At 41.8% G+C, this 18,174-nt stretch overlaps 1 protein-coding gene across 1 annotated transcript in view; it reads left to right on the top strand.

Moving 5' to 3' along the window:
- LMNB2 (lamin B2) overlaps window positions 1–18,174 on the top strand; it is a 62,233-nt gene that overhangs the window by 25,488 nt on the left and 18,571 nt on the right. Inside the window, exons 4-7 of the mRNA XM_075862984.1 lie at window positions 2,688–2,813; window positions 2,905–3,075; window positions 3,665–3,790; window positions 9,657–9,877. Of these exons, the coding sequence (XP_075719099.1) occupies window positions 2,688–2,813; window positions 2,905–3,075; window positions 3,665–3,790; window positions 9,657–9,877 (644 nt within the window). The remainder of the gene's footprint in view (window positions 1–2,687; window positions 2,814–2,904; window positions 3,076–3,664; window positions 3,791–9,656; window positions 9,878–18,174) is intronic.

Raw genomic sequence — 18,174 nt, 5'->3', positions numbered from 1 at the left:
GACTCAATACAAAGCCTATGAGCCCGTATTCCGATACATTTATTTCCAGAAAAAGCCGAAACGAAGCAGCTGAGCGCTCACGTGTGCTTCAGCTGCTTTATTTTATCGATTGGTGGGGGTCTCCGTGCTCAGACCCCCACCAATCCAAACTTCCGACATGTCAGAAGTTTGTCAAACGTTTAGCTACACTTTGTTATCTCCAAAGAGCAGTCATAAAATACATGCAGACTTTGGGGGTAATTTATCAACCTTTCTACACCAGAAAAATCACAAAAGGGCCCAAAAGTCACGATTTGCTGTTCAAATTGCGACTTGCCCTTTTTGCGCCACCCATGACCCTTTTGTAGAAATGGGCGTGACCTGTGGGGAAAGCTTGACCACTGCGGCCCAACAAATTCATTATAATTTACGCCAGGCTAATTGTAACATAAGGACACTTTAAAGGGCCTATTACACCGGCCAACTTTGGCCGATCGCTCGTCCCCATACATTATTATCAGTCAGATGTGCTGCCAACAACGATAATAAAGTTTTTATTAAAACTATACATTCATCTGCTGATCACTGCCTTGATCATTGCCAGGGCAATTAGGGCTGGTCGATTTTGCCCAAAAATAAAAACCGCGTTCAGTAGTGATCACAGGTTCTTAGGGGTTAAACCAACATAGTTGGCACGCTACATGATACTGGGCGGCGATGGTTGCAATGGCAACCGGAGGCCTAACATTGGCCTCCGGCTATGCCATCTACGGAAGCCTAGTGGGTCCTGACAGTCAGGACCCACTATGCTTGCTGACAGCTCTAATACACTGCACTACGCATCTAGTGCAGTGTATTAGAATTGTGATCAGGGTCTCCTGCCTTCAAGTGGGACCAAATAAAAGTTTAAAAGTAAAAATACCCCTTTTTTCCCTCATCAGTCCTTTATTTAAATAAATAAACTTTACGTAATTGGTATTGCCGCGTCCGTAACGGCCTTAACTACAAAAGTATTTTGTTATTTATCCTGTGCGGTGAACGCCATAAAGAAAATAACAATAAACCATACCAGAATCACAATTCAAAAAGTCGCATGTACTTAAAACGAAACTACAACTCGTTACGCAAAAAACAAGTCCTCGGACGGCTTTCTTCATGGGAAGATAAAAAAGTTATGGCACTTAGAATATGGCAATACAAAAAGTAAATCATTTTTTTATAAAAAAATATTTTATTGTGCCAACGCCATAAGACAACAAAAACTATAAACATATGGTATCGCCGTAATCGTATCGCCCCGCAGAATGAGGTAAATGTCATTTATAGCGCATGGTGAACGCTGTAAAAAAAAGAATAAAAAACAATAGTAGAATTGCTGTTTTTTTTTTTTTTTAGTCACCACGCCTCTTAAAAAATAGAATAAAAACTGATCACAAAGTCGTATGCACCCCATGAAAACTACAATAAATTTCTCAAGGGGTCTAGTTTCCAAAATGGGGTCACTTTTAAGGGGGTTCCCCTGTACTGGTACCTCAGAAGCTCTGCAAATGCGACATGGCTCCCAGAAACTAATCCAGCAAAATCTACATGCCAAATAGCGCTCCTGCCTTTCTGAGCTCTGCCATTTGTCCAACCAGCAGTTTATGACCACATATGGGGTATTGCCGTAATCGGGAGAAATTGCTTTACAAATGTTGGGCTGCTTTTTCTCCTTTTATGCCTTGTCAAAATAAAAAATTTGTACCTTTTTCTCTGAAAAATTTGATTTTTCAATAGCACAGCCTAATTCCATAAAATGCAGCAAAACCCCTGTGGGGTCTAAAGGCCCACTATACTCTCGATAAGTTCCTTGAGGAGTTTAGCTTGCCAAATAGGGTCACTTTTGGGGGTTTCCACAGTTTTGGCACCACAAGACCTTTTTATTAGGCACCATGTCTGGTTTGAAGAGGAGGCCCAAAATCCACTAGGTGCTCCTTTGCTTCTGAGGCCGGTGCTTCAGTCCATTACCGCACTAGGGCCACATGTGGGATATTTCTCAAAACTGCAGAATCTGGGCAATAAATATTGAGTTGCGTTTCTCTGGTAAAACCTTCTGTTACAGAAAAAAATGGATTAACAAGTATTTGCTGCCCAAAAAAAATAATTATATATATTTTTTGTATTACTGTGGTCTGTCCCTCAAAGGTCAGAGAAGGCCTTTTGGCGACTTTAATTTTTTTTTATTCTTTTGCACCATGTTTTTCCACTGTAACTGGGGCTTCTATGCAGCCCCAGTTACAGTGGAAATCAGCCCTGATATAGTGACTATTGTCATTAAAAGGGCTGTCTTGGGTCTAGTAAGACCAAGCCGCAGTCTGCCACTAACGGCACCCGGCGATCATGTGACCACCTGGAAACCACTATTCATATACACAGCACTGTGAGGAGAAGATAGGAGCAGCTTTCGCTGCTTGTATTTTCTACAGTGTCACTGGCAGATCACTCGGGCAGCAAGCAAAAACCCATGCCTTAAATAGCCTATGGAGCGGGTTTTAAGGACACCGACCACCGGACATATATACAGAGCCGGCGGTCGGGAACCGGTTAAAAAAAATAATGTTTGAGCATTTAGGACTGCTCCACTCACTTGGTGAACAATGTGGGGCTATTTCTGTTTGTACGTTAATTCCCGTTTTACGTTTGGATAATGACTTTTGTTCGTTCTTCAGGCTGAAGATGCTCACGCTGTTGCTAAGAGGCAACTGGAAAGTGAGACACTGATGCGTGTGGACTTGGAGAATCGTTGCCAGAGTCTTCAGGAGGATCTGGAGTTTAGAAAGAATGTATATGAAGAGGTGCGATAATTGTTTAATAAACTGCTTGCCTTATTCATACCCAGCAAAAGGTGCTCATGTGTTCCTATTTTACTTGTATTGAAATTTACAGGAGTTCAGAGAGACCAGGAAACGTCACGAGCGCAGTTTCGTCGAAGTAGATCGAGGCCAAAAGTATGAATATGAATCCAAGTTGGCAGAGGCCTTTGATGAGCTCCGGAAACAGCACGATGAACAAGTTAAACTATACAAGGAAGAGATGGAGCACACTTATCAGGCAAAGGTAATGTAAAAAGATTGTTTCTCTTAGTATTTTACACAACTTTAATGTGCATTCACAAACTATCATCTGTAATAGCCAAATAAACTTTGAATAAATTATTCAATCTTTCCATTCACCTTTTTGTTTTTCTTTCTCCGTTCTGTTGGGTGTTTTGCCAAGAAAGCCTTATAAAGAGTGACTTTTAGACCGAGATGAAGCTGGTGAATGTAACTCACCCGAAACGTTTATCAGTTTGATACATCCAGAATTTTATCTTTTTTTGATTTGTGGTTTTTAATGTCCCTTTAAATAAATCCATTAGTGCAGAAGATAGAGGGATCCAGAAATATTATGTGATGTTTGGCAGTTTTTTTGTTTTTGCAATTGTGTATTATGGGGACAATGTGAACAGATCGACGTCCTACTAAAGAAGATCTAGTGATTCAGTTAAGGTTGTGTTTTGGCATACGTTCTAAGCATTCAGGTGACTTTCTGTTATAGGAGGGCTAATTTTGCTGTCATTTATCAGCTCACTTACTCTTGTTACTCTGATTTTTTTTTTCTAAGACTTTTTTTTTTATTTTTTATTTAATGAATCTGCTATTTGTAGTTGGACAACATCAGGCGTTCCTCTGATCACAATGACCAGGCTGCGGAAACAGTCAAAGAAGAGCTGAGTGAGGCACGAATGAGGGTGGAGGCGCTCAGTTACCAGCTTACAAGTCTGCAGAAGCAGGTATATCTATGTGGGTAGCGTTGTCATTTTTTTTTTCAGTGATTACTTATGATCATTGGTACCAAGGAACTTCTGTTGGGTATTTGTGTAAGTGGATACTTCACATCAAGGCAAAAAGATCTTTACTGAATAACATTTTAACACCTTCCTGACATCCACCGTATATATACAGCACGGGTTCCAGTGGGGGGAGTATGGAGCAGGCTCATGGGCTGAGCCCGCTCCATAAAACGAGCATGTCGGCTGTATCTTACTGTCGGTATAACGATATACTGCAATATTCTGCAATACTACATTAGTATTGTAGAATATCATGCAAGCGATCCAAAATCAATTGGTTCAAGTCCCCCTAGGGGGAATAGTAAAAAAAGAAAGAGAGATATTAACATAAGTCCGAACTATTGGGGTTAGTTCACACTACCTATTTTCGGGCCTTAAACGGCCGAAAAATCGGAAGCCGGATGCCTCCAAACATCTGCCCATTGATTTCAATGGGAAAACGGCGTTCTGTTCCAACAGAACGTTTTTTGCGGCGTTTTTTTAGACTTAAAAAAACGGCCACGAAAAAGAAGTGCAGGACACTTTTTGGAGCCGTTTTCCATAGACTCTATTGAAAAAAGCTCCAAAACGGCCGAAAAAATAAAGCAGCGAAAATCGCGAGTGGCACAAAAAGCGTCTGAAGATCAGGAGCTGTTTTCTCTTGAAAACCGCTCCGTATTTTGAGACTTTATTGACTCAGCGTGTGAACATACCCTCACAATATAACATTATTTATCCAGCATGGTGAACACCATAAAGAAATTAAACCGCCAGAACCGCTGTTTTTTGGTTACTTCATCTCACACAAAATGGGAATAAAACGTCTCATGTATTGGTACCAATAATAACTACATCTCGCCCCGCAAAAAATCAGCCCTCACACCGCTCAATCGACGGAAAAAAAGCTATTGCTCTCAGAATATGACGACAAAAACGCAAATTTTATTTTTAACAATCCGTTTTTTTTCCTTGTAAAATATAAAATAAAACTATAAATTTTGTATTACCGTTATGGCATTGACCCGCAGAATAAAGTTAACATGTCATTTTTACCGAAAGATGAATGCCATAGAAACAACCCTCCCCCCCCCCCCCCAAATAAAATAATAAATGGAAGAATCTTTTTTCTTTTATTTATTTATTTTTTTCACCGCCCTACAATTTTTTTTCCCGTTTCACTACATTATATGGTACAATAATTGTGCCGTAAAAATCTACAACTCGTCCCCCAAAAATAATCCCACGTACAGCTATATCGACGGAAAAATAAGTTACGGCTTTTGAAAGATGGGGAGGAAAAAACAAGTGAAAATGGCAAAACAAATAAAATGAGGCGGGAAGTGTTAGGCGTAGTTCAAATAAATCTGCTTCAAAACTCCTGCAAGAATTTTGAGGCGGATTTTGACCTGCCTGCACTTTTTTTTGGGCATTTTTCCCCTGCAGCCATTGAGGACTGCGGGCAAAATACTCCTTTTCTGCCTCCCATTGAATTCAATGGGAGGTCAGAGGCAGTACCGCGGCATAAATGGACATGCAGCTTTTTTTCCCCATGAGCGGCTAAAAGACGCTCGGGGGATAAAGACACCTCTGTCTCCCACTGAAATCAATGGAAGGCGTTTTTGGCGCTGATTCAGACTCTGTTTCTGCATCAAAATCGGAGCCAAAAAAACTGAACTGGACCTTAAAGGAACAGTGTCACCACAAATTTTTTTTTAATATGTTAAAGATGTTAGTGCTTTATTAAAAACGTTTGGATTAATTTGTGTGTTTGTGTGTTACTTTTTCTTATTTTTACACTTTTTCTTCCCTATGGGGGCTGCCATTTTTTTTTCCATTTCTGTATGTGTCGATTAACGACACATACAGACATGGAATACGGCAGCCACAGTCCCATAGGGACTGCGAACGGGGCCCGTTCCATCCACTTCAATGTACGCCGTCTGTGTGGGAACGGCGCATGCGCCGCTCCCACACAGTCCAATTTGAAATGCGCGCCGTCCGGCGCCATTTTCCTGTGGACCGGAAGTCGCGGCCGGACAGTAAGATTACTACTTCCGCTCGCGGCTTCCGGACTTGTGCACTTGGACCAGCGGCAGCAGACGGAGCGGACGGGCCGGAGGGAGCCGCGGCGGCAGGAGCAGGTAAGAGATTTCTATGTATGTTTGTGTTTCAGTGTGTGTGTTTACTACTGTATGTAAACCTTCTACACTGTGTTAGCTCAAAAAATGGCGACACACAGTGTAGGAGGTTAGACCGTTCAAACCCCTCGTTTCTCCCGGCACTAGCCAGGATAAAGGAGGGGGGGATTCTGAGAGCTCACTAGAGCGAGGGCTTTTTACCCAATTTTGCAGCATAAAGCAATGTGGTTGCTTTACCACATGCAATGCTGCAATTTTGGGAATGGCTCCATCTAGGGACCAGCAATGGGAAATATTATAAATTAGAATCCAATTTATAATATTTCCTGACTCGTGAAAAAAATAAATAAAATTAGAACAATGTTTAATCACCTATACACTAATTGTTTAAAGGGAATGTGTTGCCAGCAAAACATGTTTTGTTTTTTTTGTTAAAGGGTTTTTTCCAGCCTGTAAAAATTGGACTATCCTCAGGATAGACCACATCAATAGCTGATGGGTCCGACTCCCGGGACCCCGGCCGATCAGCTGTTTTAAAGGGGGTGCAGCGCTCATATGAGCACTGCTTCCCCTTCATTTCTTCTTGCACACTGTGAGTTGTCGACACGCATTTAGCGGATTCACAATATTGCAGCCCTTTCTCCCATTGAAGGGAATAGCAGAAGGCGGCTCCGATACCTGTGAATCGCCGCTACATCTGTGTCGACTATTCACAGCGTGCAAGAAGAAATGAAGGGGAAGTAGTGCTCGCACGAGTGTTGCGGCCTCTTCCCGGGACCCACCCCGACCCTAATTTTTACTGGCTGGAAAACCCGTTTAACTCTCCTTCCTCTCTCTCTCTCTCCCCCCCCCTCCGTTTTACACTCCCTGCCTTCTATAAGCCATAACTTTTTTTTCTGTCAATGGAGTGGTGTGAGGGCTTATTGTTTGCGGGAGGAGTTGTAGTTTCTACTGGCACCGTTTAAAGTACCATATAATGTACTGGGAAACAGAAAAAAAGATCCAAGTTGTGTGGAATTGGAAAAAACTGCGATTCCTCAGTTTTCTTTTGGGTTTCGTTTTTTATGTCTTTCACCGTGCGGTAAAAACTGCAAATTTAGTTGTACTGGTCAATACGATTACGGCGATACCATAGTGTTAGTGTTTTGTTTTTGTTTTTTTTAAATGTTTACTCCTTTTACAAATAAACGATTTGTTAGAAGAAAAAAAATTTTTTTTCCATATTCTGAAAGCCATAATATTTTTTATTTATTTCTTTTGAATTTTTTTTCCTTGAATTGAGTGGTGTGAGGGCTTATTTTTTGCCGCACAAGCTGTGGTTTTATTGGTACCATTTTTTGGTTTGGCTTTTTGTTCACTTTTTTTTTTTTAATCGCTACTAAGTTGACAAAAAAACAGCGATTCTGGCATTTTTTATATATTTTTATCTTTTTAAAACTTTTACTGACGCAGCGATACCAACTTTGTTTGTTTTTTTTTAAAAAATGTTACATTACTTAAAGAGGCTCTGTCACCACATTATAAGTGCCCTATCTTGTACATGATGTGATCGGCGCTGTAATGTAGATTACAGCAGTGTTTTTTATTTAGAAAAACGATCATTTTGGACGGAGTTATGACCTATTTTAGCTTTATGCTAATCAGTTTCTTAATGGATAACTGGGCGTGTTTTACTTTTTGACCAAGTGGGCGTTGTGGAGAGAAGTGCATGACGCTGACCAATCAGCGTCATACACTTCTCTCAATTCATTTACTCTACACATAGCGATATAGCTATATCTCTATGTGCAGCCACATACACACACTAACGTTACAGCAGTGTCCTGACAATGAATATACATTACCTTCAGCCAGGACGTGATGTATATTCAGAATCCTGACACTTCGCTAACACAATCCCGACATCACAGCAAGCGTAATCTCGTTTTAAATGACAGTTTACAGCGTAATCCCGCAAGATTACGCTTGCTGTGCTGTAGTGTCGGTATTGTGTTAGCGAAGTGTCAGGATTCTGAATATACATCACATCCTGGCTGGAGGTAATGTATATTCACTGTCAGGACACTGTTTTTGTGTATGTGGCTGCACATAGCGATATAGCTATATCGCTATGTGCTGTGTAAATCAATGGAGAGAAGTGTATGACGCTGATTGGTCAGCGTCATACACTCCTCTCCACAACGCCCACTTGGTCATATAGTAAAACACACCCACTTGGCCATTGAGAAACACATTAGCATAAAGCGAATATAGGTCGTAACTCCGTCAAAAATTATTGTTTTTCTAAATAAAAAACACTGCTGTAATCTACATTACATCGCCGATCACATAATGTACAATATAGGCCACTTATAATGTGGTGACAGAGCCTCTTTAAATGGGAAAAGGTTTTGTTTTTTACCTCAATTTTTTTTAATTTATTTTTAAAAATCTCACTACTAAAAACTTTGTTTAACTTTTGATTTTTTTACACATTCTATTAGTCCCCCTAGGGGACTTGAAACAGCTATCGCTGGTACAATACAGTATATCGGCATTTTTACAGGCATCTGTAAAGCCACAGGCAAGGCTTACCAGAGGCAGAGTGAAGGCAGACCTGGGGGCCTTCATTAGGCCCCTGGGCTGCCATGACAACCATTGGCGACCCGCTATGGGGCTGCCGATGAGCTGTCTGAGGGGGGCACCCCCTCTCTAACTCCTCAGATGCTGCGGTCGCGATTGACCACAGCATTTGAGGGGTTAAACGGCCAGGAACAGCGCGATCAGCATTCCAGGTCTATTCCCGGGTGTCCTGCAGGGTATGGAGCGCGCTCTAGATTTCTCCCTCTGCAACTTGACGCAAGTGCACGTCAAGGTGCATTAAAGGGAATGTGTCGCTAGAAATGTTTATTTTTTTTAGTTAAACAGTTAGTACGGTATATAAATGATTACACATTGTTATAATTTTTTCACAAGTCAGGAAATATTATAAATTAGATTCTAATTTATAACATTTCCATGTGCTGGTCACTAGAGGGAGCAATTCCCAAAATTGCAGCATTGGCATGTGGTAAAGCAACCTCATTGCTTTATGCTGCAAAATTGGAGAAGACACACTCGCTCTAGTGTGCTCAAACAATGCCCCCACTTTTATCCTGGCTAGTGCCAGAAGAAAGGAGGGGATCGAATGTTCAAACCTCCTACACTGTGCCGCCATTTTTTTAGCAAATGCACCGTGTAGGAGGATTAGATACAGTGGTTATTACACGAACATACACAAACTTGACTTACCTGCTCCTGCTGCTGCCTCCGCTCCTAGACCTTTCTTCAGAACATATGAATGGAAGCCGCGACCGGAAGTAGTCCTCTTACTGTCCGGCCGCGGCTTCCGCTACACATGAAAATGTCGCCGGATGTCGCACTGCCGAAGACCTTCCATTTGGACTATGTGGGAGCGGCGCATGCGCCGTTCTCACACAGACTGTGTACACTATAGTGAATGGAACGGCTCCTGTTCGCATTCACTATGGGGATGTATGTGCCGTATTCCATCTCTGTATGTGTCGTTAATGGCAGCCCCCATACAGAAGTAAAAGTAAAAAAAAACATTTTAATAACATACTAAAATCAAAAACATCTAAAAAAAAAAAAATTCGTGACACCTTTCCTTTAAGGTGTTAAAATTGTTTACTTTTGTTTTTGCTTTTCAGTTAAATGCATCAGAGGATCGTGTCCGTGAGTTAGAGGAGGTTCTATCCAGTGAACGTGACAAATACCGCAAACTACTGGACCACAAAGAAAAAGAACTGGCAGCCATGAGAGACCATATACAGAGACAGCTGACAGAATATCAAGAATTGCTAGATGTTAAATATGCCCTGGATATGGAGATAAGTGCATACCGCAAGTTGTTGGAAGGAGAAGAGGAGAGGTAAAGAAACGTTGTCAGCGCACAAATCTGCATCTTAAATTGCAGTCAAATTACTTAAATGGGTTTGACAGTTTCCAACAAATGCTGCAGTGGAAAGAAAAAAACCATTGTGCCACTTACGAATACGTAGTGTGCTTTAGTGACGTGTGTTTTTATGATATGCAGATCATGCTTTGGTATAATCACATGTAAACACTTGCTGATGCACTTAACCTGTTACGCCGAAGGACGGATATATCCGTCCTCTGCAGCTGCTAGTTCGCGCAGGAGGACGGATATATCCGTCCTGTGATGGCGCGGTCACTGTACCCACGCGATCAGCGGCAGGAGCACGGCTGTTATACACATCCTGGCACCTGCTGCAACTGCCGGAATCGAAGCGCGCTCCGATACCGGCAGTTTAACCCATTAAATGCCGCTGTCAATAGCGACAGTGACATCTAATGTTTTTGACGGAGGGAGGGAGCTCCCTCTGTCACCCCATCGGCGCCCCCGCAAAGAAATCGCGGGTCGCAGTCTGGTTTCCATGGCAGCCGGGGGCCTAACAAAGACCCCCAGGTCTGCCATCAGCAAATGCCTGTTAGTTTAAGGCTGGGTTCAGACACCCTATTTAAGGACGTAATTCGGGCGTTTTAGCCCCGAATTACGTCCGAAAATACGGCTCCAAAGACGGCGCGTAAAATAGACGCCCGCGTCAAAGAAGTGCCTGTCACTACTTGAGACTTAATTGGAGCCGCTTTCCCTTGACTCTATGGAAAAACAGCTCCAATTACGTCCGTAATGGACGCAGCGAAAAGCGCCTGCACTTGCCATTTCGTCTGAAATTCCGGAGCTGTTTTCTACTGAAAACAGCTCCGTAATTTCAGCCGTAACGGAGGCTGACATGTGAACATACCCTAAGGCCCCATGCACTACTGTAAAAACTCCCGTAATTACGGGCCCATAGACTTCTATTGGCCACGGGTACCTCCCCGTATGCTTACGGGAAGGTGCCCGTGTCGTTAAAAAAGATAGAACATGTCCTATTTCAGGCCGTAATTACGGCACGGGCAGCCCATAGAAGTCTATGGGGCTCCCGTAATTACGGGTGACTACGTGTGTGCACCCGTAATTACGGAAGCGTTGCTAGGCGACGTCAGGGGATAGTCACTGTCCAGGGTGCTGAAAGAGTTAAACGATCGGCAGTAACGGTTTCAGCACCCGGGACAGTGGCTACCAATCACAATATAGATCAACCTGTAAAAAAAAAAAAAAATGTTCATACTTACCCAGAACTCCCTGCTTCTTCTTCCAGTCAGGCCTCCTGGGATGACGTTACAGCCCATGTGACCGAGCAGCCAATCACAGGCCAATCACTGGTTGCAGCGGTCACATGGACTGCCGCGTCATCCAGGGAGGTCGGACTGGATGTCAAGAGAGGGACTCGTCACCAAGACAACGGCCGGGTAAGTATGAATTTCTTTTACTTTTTATTACAGAAAGGGCTGTCCCTTCTCTCTATCCTGCACTGATAGAGAGAAGGGGCTGCCGATTACTGCAGTGTAATTTTGCAGCCAAAAACGTGCCCGGGTGACACCGGACCCGTATTTACGGGCACGGGTCCGTAAAGACTGGTGCAATACGGGTCGAATACGTGTGACCAAGGACCCGTATTTACGGGTGGACAAAAATACGGTCGTGTGCATGAGGCCTTACACTGACAGGCAATAATGCTTTGTTATACTAAGTATACTAAATCATTATATATGCGATCAGCAGATCGCATAGTGAAGTCCCCTGGTGGGACTAGAAAAAAATAAAATGTAAAGCAGTTAAATAAAGTTTGAAAAAAAATAAAAATAATTTACAGTCAAAATCAAATAAAACTGCTTATTTTTGCCCAAAAAGTGGTTTTATTAAGTAAAAGTGGCAAAACAAATCACACACACACATATATGGTATCCCCGCGATCGTAACAACTTGACTAATAAAATGAACACATTAATTAAACCGCCGGATGAACGGCGTCCAAAAAAAAAAGCAAAAAACCGGCTAAATTCTCTCTTCTCCCATTTCTTCCCCAGCCAAAAAAAATTAAATAAAAGTTAATCTATAAGTCCTATGTACCCCAAAATAGTACTAATGAAAAGTACACATTGGCCCGCAAAAATCAAGTCCACATACGGCCACATTGACAAAAAAATTACGTCTCTTGGAATGAGGGTTTTTATTGTGCAAACGTAGGAAAACATATAAAACCTTTACATATTTGGTATCCCCGTAATCGTGCCGACCCATAGAATAAAGTTAACATGTTATTTGCGCTGCATAGTAAACGGCGTAAATTTTATAACATGAAAATTAATGCTGGAATAGCTGCTTATTTTAAATTCTCTCCTAAAATAAAGTTAATAAAAGTTAATCAATATATTATAAGCATCTAAAAATGGTACAATTACAAAATACAACTCGTCCCGCAAAAAACAAGCCCTTATACGGCTATGTCGACGGAATAAAAAAAAAGTTACGACTCTTTGTCATTAACGCGCAAAATGGCCTGGTCATTAAAGAGGCTCTGTCACCAGATTCTCGGCGCTGCAATGTAGATAACCGTAGCGTTTTTTTTAAAAACGTTCATTTTTGGCCAAGTTATGAGCTATTTTATATATATATATATATATATATATATATATATATATATAAATGAGGTTTGAAATGGACAACTGGGCGTGTTTTTTTCGTATGTCCAACTGGGCGTGTATTGTGTTTTTAACTGGGCGTTGTGAATAGAAGTGTATGATGCTGACGAATCAGTGACCAATCGGCATCATGCACTCCTCTATTCATTTACACCGCACATAGTGTTCTTACTAGAACGATGTGCAGCCACATACACAAGTGTCCTGATAATGAATACACATGAAATCCAGCCTGGACGTCATGTGTATTCAGAATCCTGACCCTTCTGACTCTTTTCTGTGAGATTTCCAGCAAGCCACGCGTAATCTTGCGAGATTACGAGGTAAACGAGATTTCACAGGAAATCTCACAGAAAAGATTCAGAAGTGTCAGGATTCTGAATACACATGATGTCCAGGCTGGAGGTCATTTGTATTCATTATCAGGACACTTGTTTATGTGGCTGCACATCGTTCTAGTAAGAACACTATGTGCTGTGTAAATGAATGGAGAGGAGTGCATGATGCTGACTGGTCACTGGTGCGTCAGCATCATACACTTCTATTCACAACGCCCAGTTAGTAAAACAAGTAAATACGCCCAGTTAAAAACACAATACACGCCCAGTTGGACATACGGAAAAAGACACGCCCAGTTGTCCATTTCAAAGCTCATTTGTGTATATATATATATATATATAGCTCATAACTTGGCCAAAAATGAACGTTTAAAAAAAAACAAAAAACGTTACTGTTCTCTACATTGCAGCGCCGATCACATGCAATAGGAGATAGGGATTTGAGAATGTGGTGACAGAGCCTCTTTAACCCCTTAAGGACGCAGCCTAGTTTGGGCCTTCAGGCTCAGAGCCCATTTTTAAAATCTGACATATTTCACTTTGTGGTAATAACGTCGGAATGCTTAAACCTATCCAAGCGATTCGGAGATGGTTTTCTCGTGACACATTGGGCTTCATGTTCGTGGTTCAATTTGGTCGATATATTCAGTGTTTATTGGTGAAAAATTGCAAAATTTAGAAAAAATAAAATTTTTCAGAATTGAAATGCATCTGCTTGTAAAACAGACGGTTATACCACCCAAAATAGTTACTAGTTCACATTTCCCATATGTCTACTTTAGATTGGCATCGTTTTTTGAACATTCTTTTATTTTTCTTGGACGTTACAAGGCTTAGAACATAAACAGCAATTTCTCTTTTTTTTAAGAAAATTTCAAAAGCCTTTTTTTAAGGTACCTCTTCAGAAGTGGCTTTGTGGGGCCTATGTATTAGACACCCCCACAAAACACAATTTTAAAAACTAGACCCCTCAAAGTATTCAAAACAGCATTTGGAAAGTTTTTTAACCCTTCAGGCATTTCACAGGAATTAAAGGAAAGTGGAGGTGAAATTTGCAAATTTCACTTTTCTTGCTGAATTTCAATTGTATTCAATTTTTTTCTGTAACACAGAAAAATACTACTAAATATGTATTGTCCAGATTCTGCAGTTTTTAGAAATGTCCCACATGTGGCTCTGCTGCGCTCGTGGACTAAAACACAAGCCCCAGAAGCAAAGGAGCACCTAGTACATTTTTGGGCTTCTTTTTTTATTAGAATATATTTTAGGCAGCATGCCAGGTTTGAAGAGGTGTTGAGGTGCCAAAACAGTAGGAATCCCCCAATAGTGACCCCATTTTGGAAACTACACCCCTCAAGGAATTCATTTTTGGTTGTTTTTACCATTTTGACCGCACAGTTTTTTCACAGAACCTATTTTAATTGGGCTGTGAAATTAAAAAAATGAAATTTTTTTCCAATAAGATGTCATTTGTGATCAAAATTTCCTATTTTCACAGGGAACAAAATACCCCATTTTGTTGCCCAATTTGTCCTGAGTGCGGCAGTACCCCATTTGTGGTGATAGACTGCCGTTTGGGTCCATGGGAGGGCTCAGAAGGAAAGGACCACCATTTGGCCTACTGGGGATTTTTTGGTGCGAAGTCATGTATGCAGAAGCCCCTGAGGTACCAGTACAGTTGAAACCCCCAAGAAGTGACCCCGTTTTAAAAACGACACCCTTAAGGCATTCATCTAGAGGTGTAGTGAGCATTTTGACTGGAGACATACACCCCATAAACTGTAATGTGGGTTCTCCCGGGTATGGCAAGACCCTACATGTGGCTGTTATCAGCTGCCTGGACACACAGCAGGGCTCAGAGGGGAAAGACGAGGGGGGATAAGCTGTGCGGAATGATCAGGGTAAGTAAAACTGGGGTAGATTAAAAAGCAAGTGATGTATGATACATTTTGAAGCACTCTTTCATACGGAGCCTTAGTTTTTCGGGACACGTGTCACATTGATATATTGTGTCCTCCCTTACCCCCTCTTATAGCAGACTTTGCACCTCTTTTGACTTTTTCCTTTCTTGCCAGTTTGGGGAACTTCTCCTGGAAAGTGTTGCCCTGGTACGATGCGTGTGGCCTCGCTTCCAGAAGTACTGGGTGCCCCCTTCTTGGTCCCTAAAGATTAGGTTCTTGATAGCCACCTCTTGAAATTCCAGGAAAGTTCCCCTCTGGCCTGCACATCGATGTAGCACGTACGCATTGTACAATGCCATCTGTATGATGTGCCCGGCTAGCTTCTTATACCACACCGCATGGCGCTGTAGGGCTTCAGGGCTTGATCTGACAAGTCCACCCATCCCATGTACCTATTGTAGTCCAGGATGCAGTCTGGTTTGGGGGTCTCTGTACTGGTACCTCGTACTGGTACATGGGTACTGGTGTGGCATCTTGTCTTGTACGTGACACACAATATGTTGCTGCTAGATTGTGCCCTGCTCTCACCCCTTCTGAGTGTTTGCCCAAGCAGAGTCTTAGGGAGGCCTCTCATATTTCTTCTAGCAGTGCTGCATGCCACAGTACTTCTGGAAGCGAAGCAGTTGAAGAGTGAAACGTTGGTATAAAAATTATCCAGGTAGAGGTGATAACCCTGGGCCAGCAGCACCAATTCACACACAATTTTTGCATTAACTCCCAGTAAGGGGGGGGCATTCTGGGGGCTGAATACTGGTGTCCTTCCCTTCATACATCCTAAACCTGTAGGTATACCCTGATGCACTCTCGCACAGCTTATACGTCTTCACGCCATACCTTGCCCTCTTACCTGGCAGGTACTCGCGGAATTCAAGCCTCCCTTTAAAATGTACCAAGGACTCATCAATAGAAATACACTTCTCGGGGGTGTATGCTTGGGAAAACCGGGCACTGGAACGGTCTAATAGGGGTCTCCGTTTATACAAACGGTCAAAACTGGGGTCATCTCGGGGTGGGTTCCAGTTCAGTTCTGAAGTTGCTTTGATGGACCTATATATTAGAAACCCCTATGAAACACCCCATTTTAGAAACTAGACCCCTCAAAGTATTCACAACAGCATTTAGAAAGTTTATTAACCCTTTAGGTGTTTCACAAGAATTTAGAGCAAAGTAGAGGTGAAGTTTACATTTTTTTTTTATTTTGTCAGAAAATCCTTTTTATACCATTTTTTTTATAACACAAAAGGATTTACCAGAGAAACGCAACTTAATACTTATTGCCCAGATTCTGCAGTTTTGAGAAATATCCCACATGTGGCCCTAGTGCGGTAATGGACTGAAGCATCGGCCTCCGAAGCAAAGGATCACCTAGTGGATTTTGAGCCCTCTTTTTTATTAGGCACCATGTCCGGTTTGAAGAGGTCTTGTGGTGCCAAAACAGTGGAAAACCCCCAAAAGTGACCCCATTTTGGAAACTAGACCCCTTGAGGAATCCATTGTAGTTTTCATGGGGTGCATGTGGCTTTTTGATCAGTTTTTATTCTATTTTTAGGTGGCGTGGTGACTAAAAAACAGCAATTCTACTATTGTTTTTTTATTCTATTTTTTTTACAGCGTTCACCGTGCGCTATAAATGACACATTCACTTTATTCTGCGGGGCGATACGATTACGGCGATACCAGATGTTTATAGTTTTTTTTTATGTCTTATGGCGTTTGCACAATAAAATACGTTTTGTAAACAATCATTCACTTTTTGTGTTCCCTTATTCTAAGCGCCAGAACTTTTTTATTTTTCCATCAATAAAGCCGTGCGAGGACTTATTTTTTGCGTAACGAACTGTAGTTTCGATCAGGACCATTTTTAGGTACATGCGACTTTTTGATCTCTTTTTATTCAATTTTTTGGGAAGTGAAGTGACCAAAGAATTGTGATTCTGGTACGGTTTATTATTAATTTTTTTTACAGCGTTCACCGTGCGGGATAAATAAAGACATCATTTTGTATTTCAGGCCGTTACGGACGCGGCGATGCCAATTATGTATAGTTTGTTTGATTGTTTATATATTTTTATTAATAATAAATGACTGATAAGGGAAAAGGGGGGATTTTTACTTTTTATTACTTTTAAATCTTTTATTTTCTTATTTTTACACATCTTTTTTTTTACTTTTTTTTTTACATTATTACTTTGTCCCACTAGGGGACTTGAGGGCAGGAGTCCCTGATCGCTATTCTAATACACTAAACTACATGCGTAGTGCAGTGTATTAGAACTGTCAGCTACTCACTGACCGCAAGCATAGACGTTGTCAGGACCCACTAGGCTTCCGTCGATGGTATAGCCGGACGCCATTGTTTGGTGTCCGGTTTACATAGTCACCATCGCCGGCCGCTATCGTGTAGCAGGCTGGCAATTGTAGCTTAACCCCTAAAAAGCCGTGATCGCTATTGAACACTGCTTTTCAGGGGTTAATCAGCAGGGACACAGCGATCGGTCCCCGCTGTAGGAGCTGCGGCAGCTGCTGTACGAGACAGCAGCTGTCACAGCTCCTGCATGTGTCGGGAGAACGGCCGAAATGGCCGTTACTCCCGAGACGTACTATTAGGTCATGGAGTGCGAACGCTATGGTTACCATTACCTAATAGTACGTCCAGGAGCGGGAAGGAGTTAAGGGGATAAGCTTTTCCATGCTGCGTTATAGTGGCTATGTGCTGCGTCCATAGCGCCTCTTGCTTGTGCGTATAGATGGAAGAGCATCTCACGTCTCAGACTATATCTCTGATGTTGGGAATCGCAAAGCCTTCATAATATGGTCTTCGGCTGGGTCTAGACCTACACTTTTAATTATCGCTGTCTGTAGAAAAGCAGAAGTATAGAGCCAATTCTCCTACTGCATGGAGTAGCTTTAAAATCTATTCAAAATTGCTCCAGTAAAGAGATTTGCTAGCGATTTTTTTATTTTTAATCACTTCATGCGTAGATTTCAGAGCTACACACTTGTCTGGAGAGATTGTCAAGCTTCCCAATGCATTCCTATAGACAGCGATTTCTCACTGCGATTTGTATAGGAAGATAATTCTTTCTAGCCTCATGCATTCGCTCACTACAAACAAAAAGTCTAGCCCCAGCCTTAAAAGCTTTAGTGCAAACAAGAGGTTTTCTACAGTCTTTCGAAATTTGGATTTGTGGATTTTTTTAGCAAGTAGTTTATGGTTGGCCAATTGGACATTTTAAAACGGGTGGGTGGTTATTTTTTTCCCCCCTTTTCTGTTCCCTGCTGCATCTGTAGATGATAAACTATGCATGGTTGTAAATGTT

Source organism: Rhinoderma darwinii, chromosome 1 (assembly GCF_050947455.1).
Source record: "Rhinoderma darwinii isolate aRhiDar2 chromosome 1, aRhiDar2.hap1, whole genome shotgun sequence".
Taxonomy (NCBI): Eukaryota; Metazoa; Chordata; class Amphibia; order Anura; family Rhinodermatidae; genus Rhinoderma; species Rhinoderma darwinii.
Note: the sequence above shows the minus strand (reverse complement) of the source record. Positions and strands in the feature narration are given on the sequence as shown.